Here is a 21425-nt window from a genome sequence, read left to right as displayed (position 1 = left end):
TTTAATAGTGAGACAGAATAACAACAAAAAAATCCAGAAAAAATGTTTCAAAAAAAGTTTTAAATTGATTTTCATTTTATTTAGTGAAATAAGTATTTGATCCCCTATCAATCAGCAAGATTTCTGACTCCCAGGTGTCTTCTATACAGGTAAAGAGCTGAGATTAGGAGCAATCTCCTAAAATGCTTCTAATCTCAGCTTGTTACCTGTATAAAAGACACCTGTCTACAGAAGCAATCAATCAATCCGATTCCAATCTCTCCACCATGGTCAAGATTAAAGAGTTTTCCAAGGATGTCAGGGACAAGATTGCAGACCAATACGAGGCTGGAATGGGCTACAAGATCATCGCCAAGCAGCTTGGTAAGAGGGTAACACTTGGTGCAATTATTCGCACGTGGAAGAAACACAAAATAACTGTCAATCTCCCTCTGTCTGAGGCTCCATGCAAGATTTCGCCTTGTGGAGTTTCAATGATCATGAGAACGGTGAGGAATCAGTCCAGAACTACACGGGAGAATTCTGTCAATGATCTCAAGGCAGCTGGGACCATAGTCACCAAGAAAACAATTGGTAACACACTACGCCTGTGAAGGACTGAAATCCTGCAGCACCCACAAGGTCCCCCTGCTCAAGGAAGCACATGTGCAGACCCATCTGAAACTTGCTAATGAACATCTGAATGATTTAGAGGAGAACTGGGTGAAAGTGTTGTGGTCAGATGGGACCAAAATCAAGCTCTTTGGCATAAACTCAACTCGATGTGTTTGGAAGAGGAGGAGTTCTGCCTATGACCCCAAAAACAACATCCCCAATGTCAAACATGGAGGTGGAAACATTATGCTTTGGGGTGTTTTTCTGCTAGGGGGACAGGACAACTACACCGCATCGAAGGGACAATGGATCAGGCCATGAACCGTCAAATCATCAGTGAAAACCTCCTTCTCTAAGCCAGGGCATTGAAAAGCCAGTCTCCAGACCTTAATCCCATAGAAAATGTGTGGAGGGAGCTGAGGGTTTGAGTTACCAAACGTCGGCCTCAAAACCTTAATGACATGGAGAGAATCTGATAAGAGGAGTGGGAGGAAATCCCTCCTGAGATGTGTGCAAACCTGGTGGCCAACTACAAGAAATGTCTGACTTCTGTGATTGCCAACAAGGGTTTTACCACCAAATAACATTTTGCGAATGGGTCAAATACTTATTTAATTTATTAAAATGTAAATCAATCAATTTATAACTTTTTTGAAATGTGTCTTTCTGGATTTTTTTTGTAGTTATTCTGTCTCTCACTGGTAAAATAGACCTACCATTTAAATTATAGACTGATCATTTTTTGTCAGTGGGCAAAGATACAAAATCAGCAGGGGATCAAACACTTTTTTCCCTCTGTTGGTTTATTTTTTGCCATCTGTGCCCCAATAGGGAGATTTACCTCAATTTCCTGTCCCATAGCCAAATAGGAAGTGAGAGGAAATCCCTGCAAATTAAGGGAATCCCTTGGGGACCCCCCGGCCATCAGAACTAGTGTTCTAAATGGAAGATCCCCCCTCTTTTTTCTGAGGACAACCCACATTTGGGATTTTCTTTTACTTTCAAAGCTAATGCTAAACAGGATGAATCTCCTTAACTGGGGAACAGACAGCAATAAAAACTGACAGGTGTTCTCTCCACTCTATCCAATACTAAATCAAAAAATTTGCCTCTAGCTATACTTTAATAGGCAATACTTTCAGATTGATTTCTGATCATAAACAAAAATAAAATGATCTATTGGATCAAATAAATGTATCCAATATTTTTCTAGCACATATTTGGCTAACATTTATTGTTGACAATTGCATAGAGATCATTGACCTATTTTCAGATTCCTGCCTCACCCAGCTGGTAAATATAGTCAAGAGTTTAGGAATAAACAAGTCTAGTGATATGTAAAGGGTAATAAAAGGTTTTGCACTGCTTACCTGTACTGGTGAAAATGCTGCTTTAAGATCCTTTTAGTGTTAGCCTTATTGTCATAGGCCAAGGCATATTGTCAAAGTCACATGACCAGCTCCCCTCAAGTTGTGAAGCTCTCTCTAATGAATTAGGCATAACACCATGGCACTGTGACCTGCATTTTATGAATGGGTCATAGCCATGGCCAAGCAAAGGAACATAAAGGAGAGTGGGTAGTACTCTTTCTTAAATATACCCCTTAGAGATGTCAGCTGGATTAGTACACTACAAACAAGGATTCTTCCAGGCTGATGGTATGACAGCACATTAGACATCATTTACTTCTAAAGTCATTATGTTCAGCTTAGGTTCCTATTCTGGTCTTTATTGCAATGAAAAGCAAGTGTCAAAGCTAATCTTCAGCACAAAATTGTGGTAATACGGGGGAAGACAAATTTTTACTTTTTTGCCATGAATGTAAATTTATTTTCTTTTTTGAGTACATTGTATAATCATATTCAAGATCTTGTGTATGAATAAGGTAGTTGTGTATTTTTGTGTAATTACTTCTAATATAATCTGTTTTTCATTTTTTTAAATTTTGCCTTCAAAGAGTCATTTGCAGTTCCTGAAGTCAGGAATTCAAGAGGTGACTTCTGCATGTTGCGTATTTGATACTAATTGTGCTGCTTTTGTTTTGCGATTTGTTTTTGCATTTTTTTAACCTTCACTTGCAGTTTTTGTATTTGTGGTTCTTTGTTTACCGCACATCGTGTTGCCTAATTTTTAAATGTTCTGTGCATTTGTTTTATTTACATTTGTTTTGACTCAGTTATTAAATGGCTTTATAGTAATGCTCCTTCAGGATTATCAGTAAACTAGGGAACACCTAGGGCATAGGATCTCATTTAATGTAATATTAGTGTGTTTAGAAAAAAATCTATAGAGATACATTATATAGGTAGTGTAGAGGGGGGTCAATGCAAACACTTGTAGGGATATTGTCCTGGGTGCAATCCATGAAAAAAGGCAGAGGTGCACTCAATGGGACTTACAACTGGAGGAATTTCCCAATGTATTTTAATCAATGCCAATGTTTTGGCAGGGCACGGCCAACCTTCTAAGAAAGGTGGGCTGTGCCCCCACCGAAACGTTGACATATATTAAACTGTGTTGGAAAATCCCTCCTGTTGTAAGTCCTGTTGCGTGCACCTGCCGCCTGCTTCATATTCCAGATACAATATATAAATATTACATCCAATGGAACAAATATAGCAGTCACAAACTTCCATGGGGTGTGCAAGCTGGAGAGTGAAAGAGGAGGCCTTCCTCTTTCAAAAAGAATTCAGTTTGGACACGGAGGAGGTCAGGACTGATGAAATACCATAGACTAGATAACTAATACATCTACAAAATCTCACCAAATATCTTTTTAGATTTATTCTGTTGACATTAGTTGATGAGTTGGTGGCTAGTGGATAAGTCCCCTCCAGAATATCATATTGCTTTCTATTTTCCCCCCATTCTGTTTCAGGAGGGGTTTTGTTCTATCGGTTTCTTGGTTCCAGATCTTGTATCTAGAACTGGCCTAAACGTGTACTGTGTTTTTACTTACCATATTTATTGTGACTATTTCTTCATTCGCACATCTATACCCCTCAGCATCTTAGTTGCAAAACGCCAGATATCATTATTTATCTACTTGTACAACTCCTCAGCTGTCCCAGCCTAGTCCTAAATTCTGTTCATGTCTCTGAAATCTCAGTCGCAGCAATCACAACATACTAGCCTCAGCTTTAAAGAGGAAGTAAACCCTCCTCTGCAACTTTTACCTATAGGTAAGCCTATGATAAGGCTTACCTATAGGTACTGTAAATATCTCCTAAACATGTACCGTTTAGGAGATATTTACCTTACATGCAGCCAGTGACGCCACTGGCGCATGCGCTCTGAAGGAACGGCCGCTGGTGCAGTTCCTCCAGAGCCCCGTGCTGTGACTGCCAGCTCCCGCGCGCGTGTGCGGGAGTGACGTCACCGCGGCTCCGGCCAATCAGATGGCCGGATGCCGCGATCCCAGAAGTGGGGCGACTGGTCATGTCGCCCGTCATACAGGTAAGCGGGCGGCACGGCGGGGGCTCGTTCTAAGTGTAAGTATTTCATAATGAGCTAGTATGCGGTGCATACTAGCTCATTATGTGTTTCTCTTTCATGTTGTCAAAAAAAAAAATTGTATGGGTTTACAACCTCTTTAATCTTTAATGTAGCGCTGATGTGCCATCCAGTTAAAGTGGTTGTAAAGGCTCAAAGTTTTTTACATGAAGGTAAAAAACCTTCTGTGTGTAACAGCACCCCCATTCCTTACCAGGGCCCCATTTTGAACCAGTGTGAGCAGCGGGTCTCTTCCTTCTCATTACCCGAGACAGCAACAGGTGAAATTGGCCCCCGCTAATGTCAATCACAGCCAGTGAGCCAATGAGGTGAGAGCCGAGTCACGCTCTGTGTGTCAATGGACACACAGAGCAGCGGCTTGGGAGTGAGCCCGCTGGGGGCACTTGGCAGAAGGGAGGGGCCAGGAGTGCCAGTGTGGCATCCGAGAAGAGAAGGATCAGGGCTACTTTGTGTAAAACCATTGCACAGAGCAGGTAAGTATGTTTAAAAAAAAAAACAAATCTACCTTTAACAACAGTTTACATTTGGGTAGTGCTGGAATTGTGTGAAAATCAGGCATGAGCTTTTACTGATTTTTGCTTTAGTGAAAACTATGCTATAGACAGGACTATAGGAGGTTGAAGCCACTTTTAGCAAGCTCTTCTCTAGTCAGGCACCCCTACATGAAAGGCATAATTCTGTTATCATGTTATTTGGCTTTGTAATAAAGCTTTGCATGAAGTGCCGAAAAAGCAATAACTGTGAGTGTTTGTGTATATTAACTTTTAAGTTTTGCACTGTAAACTGCACTATTAATTTTTTTTCCTAATTGGTGTTTATGTCATTTAACACTTTTTGCCTTTTTTTTTTTCTTGTTCTTGAAAAGGTTACCACTGGGATACTTCAGACTGGATGCCTAGTGTCCAACTGCCGGATATTCAGGAATACCCTCATTACGAAGTTGTTGAAGAACCTCCTCATTACACAGACCCTAATGTTATTGATACAGATTATTATCCTGGAGGCTATGACATAGAGAATGACTTTCCACCTCCACCGGAAGACTTTCCTTTGCCAGATGAGCTTCCTCCACTGCCTCCTGAGTATAGCGAACAGGCAGATTCCATGCAGCCGCTCAGAGAAATGTCTACTGTAGGCAGCTTGGGCTCTTCAACAAAAAGTAATCAGAGATTCAACCTGAATAAGTACCTTCCACATCACCAATATCCAGCGAGTATGTCAGAACCTCAAAACACCACCAGTGGAGATAGCAATAGTTACAGAGAGCCTTATGCTACATCCTACTTAATAGGGTACAAGAGAGACTTCCAAGTCCCCATGGTGGACAACATGTCCATGTCTGGATACACCTCTGCAGCTTCATGCACTGACGTGTCTGCATGCTGTGAAATGGAATCAGAGGCCATGATTAGTGACTATGAGAGCGGCGATGATGGCCACTTCGAAGACGTGACAATTCCTTCCCTGGATTCCCAGCATCACACCGAAGTTTAACAGCATCAAAAGTGCCTGGACATTTGTTAGCTTCAACATTTCATAATGAACTCATATCTTTTCGTTAAATTTTTATTTTATTATTTGTTTTCTGTAGCATTATGTTTTCCTTTTTTTATTTTTTATTTTTTGTTGATTTGGTGATGTCTATCTGGCATAGTTGCAATACACCATGCTGCATATACGAGTGCGTACGATGTATTTAATTCCTGGATCTGCAAGAATGAAGACAAATAAACCATTTGGATAGGCTACTTCCACTTCACCTTTATAGATCTCTATTTTATTTTTTTTAACCATGCTTTTATTTTTGAACGAAACACCACTACATCATGGTAGCATGACATGTGTATTTATAAAAGTACGAAATATTATTTTAACTTTTTTTCCACTTGTAAATGTAATGTACAGTTTTGATTTCAATAGCATTAACTAGATTTTTGTAGATATTTTGTGGATTTCTTTCCTTTGGAACATGAGTTAGTTATTTCAAGATTTGCCCTTTTATTAGCCAGTAGATTGTTTCAATAACCTGGGCTTTGCTGTATCTCTATATTCCACTGAGGTTTTTGACTTCTGAAATTGAACAGTTTCCAGGTATAACTGCAGCAATGACTGTATATAACTGAGGCTAAGCCTGATCCTATTTAGATCAAATTGAAGGTATCTTCACCAGAGATTCTGTATTTTGGAATATTTTCCCTACTTGGAAAGTGTAATGGGGACCCACTGCATACCTGTTTAGAACCAAAATCACCACGACACGGTTTTTATGGTGTCTGTATATTTGTGATGCAATGGTCTTGTAAAGGTTTTTACTGAAAACTACCATTAGCCGGTCTTTCTTACTGACAATAAATTATTTTAAAAAAGCATGTTGTCGCTTTGATTTTTCCTGTTTGAGACTAAATTGTAGCAGTTGTAATTTTAATGAGTAACCACTAGATGTCACTGTATGACTGTAGGAAAGTGTTAGGCCACATTAGTGAAAGCAAAAAACAGTTGAAGTATCAAAACCATTTTATTCATTAAAATACGAGGGGAGATTTACTAAAACTGGAGCACACGAAATCTGATGCAGCTGTACAGCTTCCAGGTTTTATTGTCAAAGCGTAATTAAACAAGTTGAGGTTAAAAGCTGATTTGTTACACCGGATTTTGTGTTCACCAGTTTTAGCACACCTTCCCCTGTATGTTCATGAATAAAAAGCTGAAGTGGTAGAAATAACAGTACAAGTTAAAGTTTATTATTTCTGATAAATAAAGTTAAGTTCTCAGTCCATTACAGCATCCTCAGTACATTAACATGAAGTACTTCATTTAGGAGTTTCTGGGGCTGCGCATCCAACGCTCCATACGTCCGGTGCCATTTGCAGGATGGAGAGCAGAAGACCATGGAATGAGCAGCTGAGAAATTAGGCATTCTTTTGCTTGGGGTTGTCTTTGGCAAAAGTCAGTAAAGGTGAACTATCCTTATAAGTCTTCCGATCCTAGTTTATACTTTATTTATTGGTCTAGAAGTATTCAGTATAGTCTTCATTAAATTTATTTTAGCAGTTTAGTGTGTAGCAGTTGTCCATTTCACCTGCAGTGAGCTGCCAGAAGGGGGCAGTGTGGTGCTCATTTCAGCGTATAACAAAGCTCCCTCTCTCCTTTTTTTTTTTTTTTTTACAAAGTTTTTTTGGCGTGCACTTCATTAATGTCACTGTACAGCACCGTAGTGTATTGCACTGCTGTACAGTGAAATGTGATTTTGTCTAGTGTGCTTCAATAAAATGCAGCATATCTGCATTTTATCGCTGCTCACTGCACCGCACCTCTGGGGTGTGTTGCAATATGAATAGGACATATAGGAAACAATTATTTTCTGTGTGTCTGGGCGGTAACCTGCATTCTTCCAGTGCGGTAAAACGTAGGTCACTGGACTATATGTGAACAGGGCCTTAGGGTTTCTGCATTATGGATGAAGTAGTAAAGCAAGACACCTTTGAACAGCAGCATTGTCATTCTGGGCAGAGGGTAGTGCTAGACTTGCCAATTTAAATGGACTGGACTAACAAATTAAAGGTGAACTCCAGCTAATCAGTTACAGCAAACAGTTTTCGCTTTCGTTCATTGACGGACACAGCTCCTGATATTCTTATCCATTTGGTTATACTGCCCCCCTACAGGAGTAGGACACTAGACAGAAAAAAAGTCTGGCAATCCCATGGGTTTACTCCCTCTCTCTGCTATAGGTACTCAGTTTTTTCCGGCCTAGTCAGGACCTAGTTCATTGCTGGGATCTCTGGTCCTGGCAATATTTTTTTTTTTTTTATTCCTGTTAGATCTACAATCAACTGACGGACTGGGCGATGGGCTGGATAATCTAGATCCAGTGGTCACCCCAGCCAGCCAGCGGGCGCACGCAGACCTCAGCTCCACGCTAGGTCGGCCGCGACATAGCCCTACTGGACGGTGACTGGCCAGTGAGTTAAATGCCTCGCAAGGTCGCATATGAGGCTTGCGCTGATTATTTTTGATTTACATATTGACTCTGGACTCGGCCTTAACCAGAGTACTCCTTCCTCTGGACAAACTCCAGAAACTGCAGGCTGCAATTTGCCTCCTGCTGTCCATCAGATGGTCATTCCTCCAGACTTGCATACGAGTGCTGGGCCTAAAGGTGGCTACTTTCGAGGCGGTCCCGTTAGCTCGGTTCCATACGAGGTCCCAGCAAGGGAGATTCTGATCAAATGGGACAAGGCTCCCCAGTCTCTAAAAAACCAAATCCAGCTGAGCCGGGGTGCAAAAGGGTCTCTAATCTGGTGGCTTCGTTCTCCGGAGCTCTGGCAGGGCAAATGCTTCCTCCACTTGAATTGGAGGGTGGTCACCACGGATGCCAGCCTGTCGGAGAGGGTAGGCATTCTCAACAGAAATTCTGCTCAGTGGTGTCTGAACCCCAGAAGAGTCCAGACTACCAATCAATATCTTGGAGCTCCGAACGATCAGACTGTGCCTGAAACATTGGATAGATCATCTCCAAGGATGTCCAGTGCACATTCAATCAGACAATGCCACAGCCGTGGCTTATGTCAATCAACAAGGGGGTACAAGAAGTGTCCTGGTGGCTCTGGAGGTAGCCGACATTCTCAGGTGGGCAGAACGTTCCTTCCAGCCCTTTCTGCCGTACACATTCCCGGAGTGGAAAACTGGCAGGCGGATTACCTCAGTCGGCAGGTCTTGGACCAGGGGGAATGATCTCTTTATCTGGAAGAGTTTCATCAGTTGTATCTTCGATGAGGCACCCCGAGGTGGATCTGTTGGCATCTCGGCTCAACAGAAAGATGCAGAAGTTCGTGGTACGGTCACAGGATCCTCTGGTGGACGCCACAGAAGAGCTGGTGGCCCCGTGGGGTCAGTATAGTCTGATTTACGCCTTCCCTCCTCTTAAGCTTCTGCCAAGACTTCTACGCAGGATCGAGGCAGAAGGGATTTCGTTCATCTTAGTGGCCCCGGTCTGGCCTCGCCGGGCTTGGTACACCGATCTGGTATCAACGTTCCTTGAAAGCTTCCTCTCAGGGAGGATCTGCTGTCCCAGGGGCCAATCTTCCACCCTACTTTACAGTCTCTGGCTTTGATGGCTTGACTGTTGAAAGCCAGGTACTGAAGGATAGGGGTTGGTCTGAATCGGTGATTCCAATGCTGTGAAAAGCTAGGAAATCTATGTGGAAGACGTATATTGTGTGGAGTCCCTTGGGGTTCATCCTTGCTCCTTCTCAGTGGCTCAGATCTTGACCTTCCTTCACGGGGGATTAAACAAAAATTGGCCATTGTACCATCAAAGGCCATTTGTCAGCTTTGGCGATTTTCTTTCAACGACCCTTGGCCATGCACTCCCTGGTGCGTACCTTCACCATTTGGTTCCTCCAGTGCGGTCTCCATTGCCGCCTTGGGACCTCAATTTGGTGCTTTCAGTCCTCCAGAAGTTTCCCTTTGAGATTCTTCTGGGAATTCACTTGTTTATGCTCTCTCAGAAGGTGGGAATGAAGACATTATGTTAACTGGCGGCGTTATTCTGTCGTTCACCTTACTTGGTGGTTCACAAAGAGAAGATGCTTTTTTGCCCCTGTCCATCATTCCTTCCAAAGGTTGTCTCTGATTTCCATTTGAATGAAGACATTGTGTTGCCTTCCCTGTGTCCCAGGCCAAAACAGCCAAAGGAAATTGGCATGCATGCCTTGGATGTGGTTCAGGCAATTAGGGTGTACCTGGCAGCTACGGAGTCTTTTAGGAAGTCAGACTCACTATTTGTGCTAACGGATGAGTCTTGGATGGGGTTGTCTACTTCCTCTGCAACCATTTCCAGATTGATCAGACAGATGGTGATTCAGGTCTATTCCATCAGGGGTCAGGTTCCCCCTTTCCCTATCAAGGCGAACTCTATTTGGGCGCGCAGTGCCTCCTGGGCCTTCCGTCATCAGGCGTCAGTGACGCAGGTTTGCAAGGTGGCCATCTGGTCATCGGTGCACACTTTCACAAAGTTCTATAAAGTGGATGTGTTGGCATCTGTGGATGCCTCTTTTGGCCGCAAAGTTTTTCAGGCTGCTGTTTAGAGGACTTGATCCTCTTTGAGGGTGTATTGTTTTTTCAGGTGGGCTCCAGTTGTTTTGGTTGCGCTCCTGTTGCCTGGTTGGCTACTGTTTTTAGCCTTGGGATTTTTTAGCTGTTCCCACCCCTCAAGTTTAACACTGCTTTGGGACTCCCCGATGGTTAAGAATATCAGGAGCTGGGTCCGTCAATGAATGAAAGAGAAAATGGGAATTTTGACTTGCCGTAAAATCCATTTCTCTGATGTTCATTGACGGACACCCCTCTGTGGAGTTGTATTTTCTCTGACACTGCTTGTAACAAAACTGAGTACCTATAGCAGAGAGTGGGAGTATACACCCTGGGACTGCCCATAAGTGTAGCCAGACTTTTTTTCTGCCTAGTGTCCTACTCCTGTAGGGGGCAGTATAACCCAATGGTTAAGAATATAAAGAGCAGTGTCTGTCAATGAACATCAGAGAAATGGATTTTATGGTATGTATGATCAAAGATGATCATTGTAAGTAACCCTGTCAGTGGTAAATGGTTTGTCTCATCCCTCTAACTACCACTTTGTCTGGACAGCTTCGTTTGTTAAAGGAAGTTTAAAAACAACAGACTTACTGGCCAGATCACCTGGTGAAAATAAAGGAAATAAAGCTTAAAGAAGAAAGCTAATGCAGCCATTAAGAAATGGCGAACTGCAATTTAATACATTTTGAAGATTGTTTAAATTACTTATTGGCAGCTCTGCTCCTGCTTCAGAAATTGCACTGATTGTGGGCGGAATCGCCGAAATTCCGCCCACAATTTCAAATCGCTGCAAAACGCTGGATGAGTTTGTGATGCCATTTCTTCTTAATGGCACCCCAAATGCACTGCGATTTTGGTGCGGTAAAATGCAATGAAAGTGCAACGCACGGAGCTTGTCACTCAAAAAGGAACATGAGCTCCTTTTGGTTGACAGCTCAGGAAAAGAAAAAAAGTTTTATTCACAAAACAAACAGAAAGATGACTAAGGATTTCTTCTAAGATCTTTTCTAAGGATCAAGGTTATTTCCTTGATCTCATACCTTATTTATGTCTTATTTCTTAAATCATAATGCTCAGGAATGAAATAATCCTTTTTTTCCACCATTTACATTAACATTTAACTGCTGACAGCTTTTTTTTTCTCATAATAAGGGGTGTGAGCCTGGAGTTGGGCTTTAAGAAATGATGACCTTACACTGTTATACTAGTAAGAAAATAATACTGCTTAAAGAGCAAGTTCATCAACGCCGAATTTAGATCCTGTCCCTACACGCCTGATATTTTTCCTCTACTAGTGCTGTAATGACATTATAGGATTATTTCATAAAGCTTTAACACAAGGATAATGATCTTTATTTTAGCCATGTGACATTTTCAGATTACATTGGCATCAGCTGAAAAATTATTTATTTTTCAAAACAAATATTCTTATTCTGGTATATTCGCTTTTTTTAATTGAGCCTTCTCAAATTTCTCAGTGTTTTTTTATTTGGCCGTTATGATAAATATAAATTCAACCCTTTTTAGGCTAAGTTTTCACAGACGCCAATGGGGAAATAAAAATAGATGATTGGACTTTGTCTGTACCACCCCAAATGCCTACAGCCACTTAGGTCTATTCACATTGCCGCAGCTGCCATGCTTTGTGGTGTGGCAATTTTAACTTGACATGTAACATTTGGCAGGTGGTCCAGCTTGCCAAATGTCCTCATAGAAATCAGCGGGACCACTGAGACCGAAAAAAACAAAACCGGTTTCACCTCCTGAACACATGCACATTTCAACGCAACACCCTCTGAAAAGCATTCCACTGATGATCACTTTTCAGAGATGCAGAATAGTTTGCCACCTATGTGAATGGGGCCTTAAGGCCCCTTGCATATGAGGTGAGCTCCAATGGAGTCGTCCTGCTCAGCGGGGAATCTGTCTGCTGATCCCTGCTGAGCAGACTGATGGCTGGTCCGTGTGCATATGCAGAGCTGACACAGCCCACTTTCCTCTATGGGGGGGTCAGATGTAAATGGACCCCCTGTTCATTTACACCTGACTGCCATCCGATCCACATGATGGATGGGTAATGGATCCCCATCTGCCTGTTTTTAACAGACAGGATTGAATCGGATGTCGGCAGGTGTCACCGGGCACATGTCTATTGACACCTGCTGCTCCATAGAGGAGACTGGAGGGTCAGATTGGGTCTGCCTGAAAAACTTACAGGTGGACCCCATCTGTCTGCCTGTGTGAAAGGGCCCTCAAGTACGTGTTCTTGTTTTAGCTTAAAGTGTCCATGCCCCCTCCCTACAATACACATAGCTGGATCCCAAGCCTCCTCCCCTCCCCATGCAGACCTGCACTTTGACTTCACTGTTTGAAGCCTGGCTGGTAATAATTTAGTGCCTTGAATTGAATGCTCCTGCAGTATGGGTACACTCATTTTCTAGTGTGTATTCTGTAGTTCTACATGTGATTATATATTTATTGCATTTTTGGTTGATATACAGTATCATTTTTGTAAATATTTTATGATATCTTTTCATGTGACAACACTGAAGAAATTACACTTTGCTACAATGTAAAGTAGTGAGTGTACAGCTTGTATAACAGTGTAAATTTGCTGTCCCCTCAAAATAACTCAACACACAGCCATTAATGTCTAGACTGCTGGCAACAAAAGTGAGTACACCCCTACGTGAAAATTTTCAAATTGGGCCCAATTAGCAATTTTCCCTCCCCAGTGTCATGTGACTCTGTTAGTGTAGCACTGCCCCCTTAAGAGCTGCTGTTTTTTTTACACTTTTGGATTCCCCTGGGTTACCCGTAGCAACTGCATGCAGAATCTTAACACTTGTGTGTGGAGCCACATTGGAGAGGGGAGGTGGGCTGCCCCCCAGGGCCATCTTAACCACATAACGACCGCCCACCGCAGTTTTACTGCGGAAAGCAGTCGCTCCTGGGCAAAGCGACATTATACTATGTCGCTCACTCAGGAGACTCTAGAGGGTGAGCGTGCACCGCCGGTGGCACGCTGCCGCCCCTGCTCGTTAGCTGGGGAGCCAGTGCGTGTGACCGGCAGCTCTGATGTAAACACAGCCGTCTGTCATTCTCCCTGAAGTGATCACAGAGGCTATGTGATCCTGCTATATATGATCGCATGTCTCTGTGATTACTTCACAAGCCACGCCCCCTGACAGTTAGAGTCATGCACCTAGGGACATAGTTAACCCCTTGATCACACATACTGTTAACCCCTTCCCTGCCAGTGTAATTTTTACAGTAACAGTGCATATGTATAGCACTGATTACTGTAGTAATGTCACTGGTACCCCCAAAAGTGTCAAAAATGTCAGTTAGGGGTCCGATCTGTCCGCCGCAATGTCGCAGCCCCGCAAAAAAAATTGCAGATCGCCGCCATTACTAGTAAAAAAATTACATAAATCTTTCCCGTAGTTAGTAAACGCAATAACTTTTGCGCAAACCAAATATCAAAATATGTTTATTGCAATTTTGTTTTTTCCAAAAATATGTAGCAGAAAACAAATTGGCCTAAAATGTTAAATTTTGATTTTTATATTTTTTTTTTGAGAATTTCATATAAAAGAATGTGAAAAATATTTTAATTTTTTCAAAATTGTCGCTATTTTTTTGTTTATAGCGCAAAAAATAAAAATTGCACAGGTGATTAAATACCACCAAAAGAAAGCTCTATTTGTGGGAAAAAAAGGCTGTCACTCTGGGATCTTCAATATCTCCCGACGCAGCTGGAGTTGGTGGGTGGAGCCAGAAGTGTGGGTGCCCCCCCACTCCTCCCAAAGACTCATTCACTCTAGCTGAGGAGGAGAGACCATAGTAGCCCCGGGAAAGTTCATATCCAGCAATGCTGTTAGTGGCTGAGCACATTGTCACAGCATACAGGCTTAGCCTTCCACTATTTAACCCTATACTATCCAAACCTGCCACTATACTGCCCTATACAACCCAAACCTGACACTATACTACCCAAACCTGCACAACAGTGCCTATAGTAGCCAATTCTATTTTTTAAATATTTATTAAATGTTAAAAATTTAACAGTGTCATTTCATGAGGTAATTTACGTGGGTGTGTTTAGAGGCGAGGCAGGGTAGGGGTTAAGTCGAGAAACTGGTGGCAATTAACTGTTAAGGCCTGGCTAGTAGCTCAGAAATTTTAAACCCCTGGATATAATATAGGTGTGGTACAGTCTTGGCACAGGTGCAAATTAGATGTGGTTCAGATGCAGTAAAGGTTCGGTATAATGCTGCATTGAGTAGGTACATGTGCAGTGTAGGTTTCGAATAAGTGTGGTATAATGTGTAGTATGAATTGGGTACACTTTATGTCTTGCTCTCAGTTGCTCAGTTCCTGCTAGCACTATCAGCAATGGGCGAATAGTCCCCAAGATGCTGGGTGACCTCTTGCTGTGGATTGGGCAGTGCTACCTCAGTCTTTCCCTGAAAGCTTCTGGTGAGCAGCGGAGGGAAGCAAAGGGTGAGTAGATGCTCCAGTCTCCCTGTGGCAGAGGTGCAGATACTGTGATGTGGGCGGTGCTGCCCTACCCCCAGGTGTCCTTACTCCCAGTCTCATGCTTGAATCTGCTTGAAGCTTGTAGGTAGGTCTCCTACTGTAGTTAGCTAGCCAGCTCTGCTGCCCAAGTCAGAGAGAAGGGGTTAATGTTTTACCATTGTTTTTTCTGGTCTAGTTCAAAGGCTTTTTGGGATCTGGCCTTCCTTCTGGTGTATTATAAAAGGGGAGAGGTTCGGGGTCCCCAGAGAGTGGGGCTAGAGTGGGAACCATTGAAGCAGAAGGTTGCTGGAACCGCTTGTTTGTTACAGAGACGCCTACTCGTTGGGACACCATAATGATGGACGTCTCCACTCGGGATCTTCCAAGTATGGACTTCACCTTTGCAGGTATTCTGGGGCAGCCGCAATCAGTGTTAGGGAAAATATGTTTTACTGTGTTGCATTTGTTATGCCCAGTACAAATGTAAGGATTTTTGTCTACACAGACGAAGATTTTGTCTATCCCTCCATAGTCCTCCCGCCACACGTGCCATTATGACAGGAGGGCATTGTGACGGGGGGGGGGGTAGTGTGACAGAAGAGGAGCAGTGGGACAGAAGGGGGGCAGAGGAACAGGAGGACACCTGGACACACACTATAGTTGCTCAGATGTATTTTTCTAGAGTCAGGAACCTGTTGTGGAAGAATATATTTGTAGGCTACTGGGCAGGAGCAGCCTCAAGGCAGGAATTGACTCTCTTACCTTAACCAGCAGGAGCCGTCTAGAGGCAAGAAGTGGGAGCCAGAGTTGAAAGATGGAGATGGGAGGCCGAGCTGATAGATGTGCACAGCTGCAAAGCACATCATTGGCTGCTAGGATGCTGGCAGTCCTAGCAATTAAGGACTGCTAGTCTCCTGTCACATTCAGGATCTTTGACACACGGCTATCATGACTGCCAGAGACACCTAGCACACCTGGCCTGAGGATCTCTGATGAGCACACTGGGCACTCCTTCTATGGGGATCTGTTCGCTCCTGTGACAAAGACACATTGATCTGCCTGGACACAGGTAAGGATCTGCCTTCTGGGGCTCCAGTGTTCAGGGGTGCCCCTTCCCCCCTCCCATCATAGGTAACTGAAGACCGGTATTTCAAAATTATAAAAACCAGCAAGTGGCTGAGAATTTAGATGTTACTGAACCCCCCCCCCCCCCCCCCCAAATCCTGGAGCTCTAAGGAGGTGTAGCTGTGTCCTGGTTAGGCAGAAAAAGATATCCACCAGGAACTCCAGTGGCAGAAAAGAGTAAGGGGGAGGGGACTCCTCTTCTACCCTGACCTCCTCCTCTGCTGGCACCCCCTGGCCTGAACCACCCCTCACAGCAGGCACACGCCACCATTCCTGACTGTAGCCTGAAATCCGCCCACCACTCCACCCTCCTCTGCATCCTTGCAGATTCTCTGTGAACCATGCACACTGCCCTGCCTGACTACTGTGCTTTCAATACTCTCTCTGACAGCAGCAACAGGCAAACTAAAACTTCCATGCTGCACCCTCTCTCCTGGGAGTTTTAGTTTGACTTCTGAGGGGTACAGAAGACAGGTGTTATAAGACTTTTTCCACCCCCCCAGCCTGGCGCCCTAAGGTGGCTGCCTAAGCTGCCTTAAGCTGGCAACGGCCCTGGTCAAAAGGGGATAGGCCATGTTCCGAGGGGCCTGCAGCCTGAGTTCAGGGCTTCTACGCCTTGAATTCTGTCCCTGGAGAACACCAAGTGTGGACTACTACCTTGTGGAGGTATGTCTGGGCAGTCTAATAGAGATAGCACATTCTATTGCATATGATCACATTGAACTGTATGATCAAGATATTCACGTAAAAGTTGCATCAACTGTTCTGACGTAATTTATAGGGGTACATGATGGTTAACTCAGCAGGACATGTCGGAAGAGAAATGCAGTTGCCATGGGTAACCAGTAACCAATCTCTGGTAGCGAAGGTGTCAGTGATTTGGCTCCCAACCAAGGGGTTGGTTTCCGATAGCAACTGAGACCAAACCTGCATTATGTAGACCCCTAGCCTGGCCACATTGTACGGGAGAAAAGTAGTTAATAAATGCATACAAGAGGTTCATGCTGAGTGTGTGGCGGGACCCCATTCTGTCACTGGGAATATGCTGGACTGGTGAAGAGGACACATGCAAGGTGTGTAGTGACATGGAGCAGCATCTTTCAGAGGAACTCTGTACTTTTACTATTACACATAGTGACATGGCTTGTGTCTAAGTCAGGGAACTACCTTAATGTTTGATTTCCACATGACAGTAGTTCAAGACTGGTCCTGGGTATTGACGAGCATGTGCACAAGGTAAGGTATCCCCACGTGCAGGGTGAGTGGCCCCACCCACATATTTATTTGCTACTGAGATCTAACTGTATACAGTATATAATATGTTGGTAGTACTACCCTTGAAGGAGCTGCTTGAGTATATAAGGTTCTTTGCTCTGCCCCTCAACCCCAAGAACAGTCTCAGCCCCTCTGGCACACCCGGTAAATAAACGCTACAACACAACAGTAGTAAACCCGAAAGAGTATCTTTACTGAAAGACCATTTTTATTTATGGATTGTCTTCAGATTTGGCAGTAATTTCTTTTGCATTTGCGCGCTATTCTTTTTTAATATAGTAGTTATTTATAACCAACTCTAATTTTTGAGCAGTATAGCATCAAGACACATGCAAATTACAAACAACACAGCTTTAAAGGACTTGAAAGAACTGTAAACATGACCTATATGCTCAGGCATAAAGGGGGGACAGGGAACAGGGATGTCATGTTGCCGGCCAGTCTGTCTCCCTAAAATCCTGAGCTCACAGGCCCTGAATGTATATGTGTTGTACAATATGCAAAACAATATCAACTTAATGTTTTTTTCCTGAAAGTCAGAGTTCCTCCTTAAAGAGTATATGAGTCCTTGGCTGAATAAAGAAGAAAACGTGGAAGTCCTTACAGTGGAGATGTCTGGTATCTTCAGCTAGCTTAAGGCTCAGAAAGATCCCTATGCAAAGTAACTCAATTATAAAGGACAACTGATGTAAAGTGTCTCCTGGGGGAGCCTCTGACAAGAAGACAGGGTAAAGATGTCTGCATGCAGTGTCTGTTAGAAATGGTTTGTGCAAGATGTGCTATTGCCCGCTCACTAATCCTGCGACAGAAGGCCCAAGGAGGAGATGTCTTAAAACAGGCTCTTCAGGTTGCCCAAAAGGCTACCTGAGCACTGGAATGCCCCACAATATCTGCAGAGATGCACCTGGCGATAAACCCAGGGTCCCACTTTGGAGAGATGTCTGTGACCAATCGTGGAGCTGTGGTGGGAGACAGTCACACTGACCCTGGATAGCAGCACCCTTCTCCTACGTCCGCTCTTCTCCTCACCTCGCGTTTGCTGCCCTGCTCCCAGGCAGTGTCCTTATTTCCTCCCCTTCTCACTCCCTGTGGACATGCTGGGGTGTGTAGTCTGCCCCCAGGGAATTACAATGAGACTGCTGGTGACCGGGACAACATGCCCCAAGATGCTTTTCTGCTGCAGACCAGTGTTTGGATTGGCTCCCCCCTCTGCCTATGAGGAAGCAGGGGAGGGAGCAGGGCAGGCGACTAACTGTGTAAGTGCCGCTCGCATACTGTACAGCTTAGTGAGGAGAGGGAGGGGGGAGAAAACCCCCGCCTGACAGGCTATCTCTCTCCCTGGGAGTCTGTATATGTGTGTGTCTCAGTGGAAGGTGCAGGGCGCGGGGCGGGCTAAGCGGCACCCACTACATGTTTAATGCTAACCTTAAATAAAAGGGATGAATATATCCAAAATGACATTTCTATGTTTTTAACACAAATATTTATGTGTTTTTTAAAGAATGGTGCCTACCTTGTGTTTGTGTTGGCTGTAGCACGATATGGCCATATGGTGGGACCAAATCCCCATTTGTATTTATTTGATTGCCTTTGTTTGGTAGTCATTTCTTTTGCATGTATGCGCTATTCTCTGTAGATATGTATGTTATTTGTTTTTTATAGCTGCACCCGCTTTAGAAATGCAGGTTCAGGGTGTGTCCCCCCAGCTCTTTGTTTGTTTGTTGTACTCGGTCTGACCAGACTTCTGCGGTTGAGCACCCCACCCTCCCACACCTGTATTTTGTTGCCAGTGTCCACTAGTAAGCAGATATAGGAGGAGTCCCTTATAGTGCAGTTGCACATCTCTCCCAGCAAGGAGTAAGTATCTCCAATGGTTTAGAGAGGCTGGATTCATCCTTCATTTTATGGATAGTGTAGGACCCACTGACAATGGGGTACTTTGACGTAGTGGTGGGCTTGTGCATGATATGGCCACATGGTGGGACCAAATCCCCATTTGTATTTATTTGATTGCCTTTATATATTTGATAGTCATTTCTTTTGCAGGTATGCGCTATTCTCTGTAGATATGTATTGTGTTGGATGCAGGCATTGTCCTTCCTATTAAAGTAACTTACTATTTGTGTGCAAAATACATGAAGTCCCAGTTCCTCTACAACAGCCTATGACTTTTGCCTTGGTTGAACCGTGTTTTAGCTTGCTCCTTCAGTTGAATGATCCTTGCCTCTATAGGGTTTTTAGTGATGTCTCCATTATCCTCATTTCCTGAGTGGTCCCTTGAAGCAGATAGAATCTATTTGATGAGCAATAAATACAAAAAAAAAAAAAAAGTGAAAAATTTGTTCCTGCAAAGTTCCACTTTTTTGCCATTTACCGTTAAACATTGATATTTCAAGAAAGTGCTTTGGCCTTACCATCCAAATGACCAATAACCTTTAAAACCAGATGCCAGAAAGACAAAGAAAAAGGCCAAATCATGAAATGGAGCAGAAAAATGCATTTACATTTAAAAAATAAACATGCCCAGTAGATATGTTTCCAGTAGTAAAGGTGAAAAGCTCGGGGGAAAGGCATCGCTGAGGTAGTGAACTTTCTGATTGTAACCTGAAGATATAACCCCCACCGACCGACCTCCTCTTCTTCATAGCAACTGATGTGTTTGATCACCTGCACAGCACGTCCTCATAGCCTAGACAGCAGCTTAATCCCTGACAGTCACGCCACCGTTACTCACCTCACATTAACTGACTGGAATAGATTGATTTGTAGCTTGAAAATTGTGAACGGTGACATCATTCACAAAGGCATGGCATAGGGTGAAGCCTTTACAGAGTCATTCCTCATATGACCTCCAACTCTCAGAAACATAATGCTCCTTTCTCTGAGGGCTGGAGGGAAAATACATATATTCTTTCGTTATTTATTATGGCCAAGACTAGAAAAATTAAATATATATTTTTACAATTTTTTTTTAATGTAAGCAAACACAAAATATTTTTCATTTTATTATATTGTATGCACTTTTGTACTCAGCCAGAAGATAGAGTTGTTTTTTCACACAATCAACTTTCAACTATTTTAAAAGCATAGTTTTGTTTCTAGAACTCCAATAGGTAATCACAGCAATGATTCCCCTCTTCTAGTTAAAGGTGCTGCACAGAAAGTTTTATTTGATGTATTTTTCTTTTGGATTACTCAAAGCTCTTTGGGAAAGTCAAGCATTGCCCACTTCTGGACTTGAAGGCTTTACCACCTTAATGACCAGGCCATTTTTTTGGGATACGGCATTGGCTACTTTAACTGACAATTGCGGGGTCGTGCAACGCTGTACCCTAATAAAATTGGTCTGCATGGATCTGCTAGGGCTAGGCTGACGCTGCAAAAAGAGCAGCACCTTTTTGGCTCTGAGGAAGAGGGTCCGCCCTCGAAACATGTCAGCCTAGCCCTGCCCTAGCAGATCCATGCGGACCACTGCATGCTATTCAGCACCGCACAGTGCCTTGGCTACCTTAGAGATCTTGTGTTGATCATGTTTACATGCGTGCTATCTACAATTGCTTTGTGAGTATAATATATACCTTTTAAAATTGTATTAAATATTTTTAGTGGTAATGCACTAGGTCAGTGCGCCCTTCTCTTGTTGTTGTCTTTTAGTGTGTTTCGGATACCCTTGGTCCTGAGGGGGCAGCAAGACCATAAGCAATACCAACATAAGTCCACTTGAACATCTACAGTGCCTTGCAAAAGTATTCGGCCCCCTTGAACTTTGCGACCTTTTGCGACATTTCAGGCTTCAAACATAAAGATATAAAACTGTAATTTTTTGTGAAGAATCAACAACAAGTGGGACACACTCATGAAGGGGAACGAAATTTATTGGATATTTCAAACTTTTTTAACAAATAAAAAACTGAAAAATTGGGCGTGCAAAATTATTCAGCCCCCTTAAGTTAATACTTTGTAGCGCCACCCGTTCACACTGGGGCGACGCTACTTCCCGGGCGACCTGTGAAGTCGCGGTGCGCTGCTCGCACCGCGACCTCGGAGCGGCCGGCACGGACTTCATATCATTGAAGTCTATGCAGGTCGCTCCAGGTCGCCCCAAAGAAGCTCAGGACCCTTTTTCTAAGTCGGAGCGACTTGTGTCGCTCCTATTAGAACGGGTCCACAGCTTCTCTATGGAAGGCGACCTACGGCGACCTTTCAGGCGACCAGGTCGCCCCAGTGTGAACGGGCTCTTACACATAACTAATATGTATGGTGCTGTGTAAAAATAAATACAAACATACATACATACTGTA

The 21425-nt window shown here is 43.5% G+C and overlaps 1 protein-coding gene across 7 annotated transcripts in view; it reads left to right on the top strand.

Annotated features, from left to right (window-relative positions):
* The window catches only part of FAT1 (FAT atypical cadherin 1), a 430056-nt gene extending 423580 nt beyond the window's left edge, over positions 1-6476 (top strand). For 4 of the 7 annotated variants that reach the window (XM_082261039.1, XM_082261041.1, XM_082261040.1 and 1 more), the window contains 2 exons: positions 2552-2587; positions 4973-6476. In XM_082261039.1, the coding sequence (XP_082117165.1) occupies positions 2552-2587; positions 4973-5601 (665 nt within the window). In that variant the 3' untranslated portion in view covers positions 5602-6476. The remainder of the gene's footprint in view (positions 1-2551; positions 2588-4972) is intronic. The other 3 variants (XM_082261043.1, XM_082261042.1, XR_014225403.1) reach the window with 2 other exon arrangements.
* The last annotated feature ends 14949 nt before the right edge of the window (positions 6477-21425 follow it).

The sequence above is a fragment of the Pelophylax lessonae genome (assembly GCF_965119305.1).
Source record: "Pelophylax lessonae genome assembly, chromosome: 1".
In the NCBI taxonomy this organism is placed as follows: Eukaryota; Metazoa; Chordata; class Amphibia; order Anura; family Ranidae; genus Pelophylax; species Pelophylax lessonae.
Note: the sequence above shows the minus strand (reverse complement) of the source record. Positions and strands in the feature narration are given on the sequence as shown.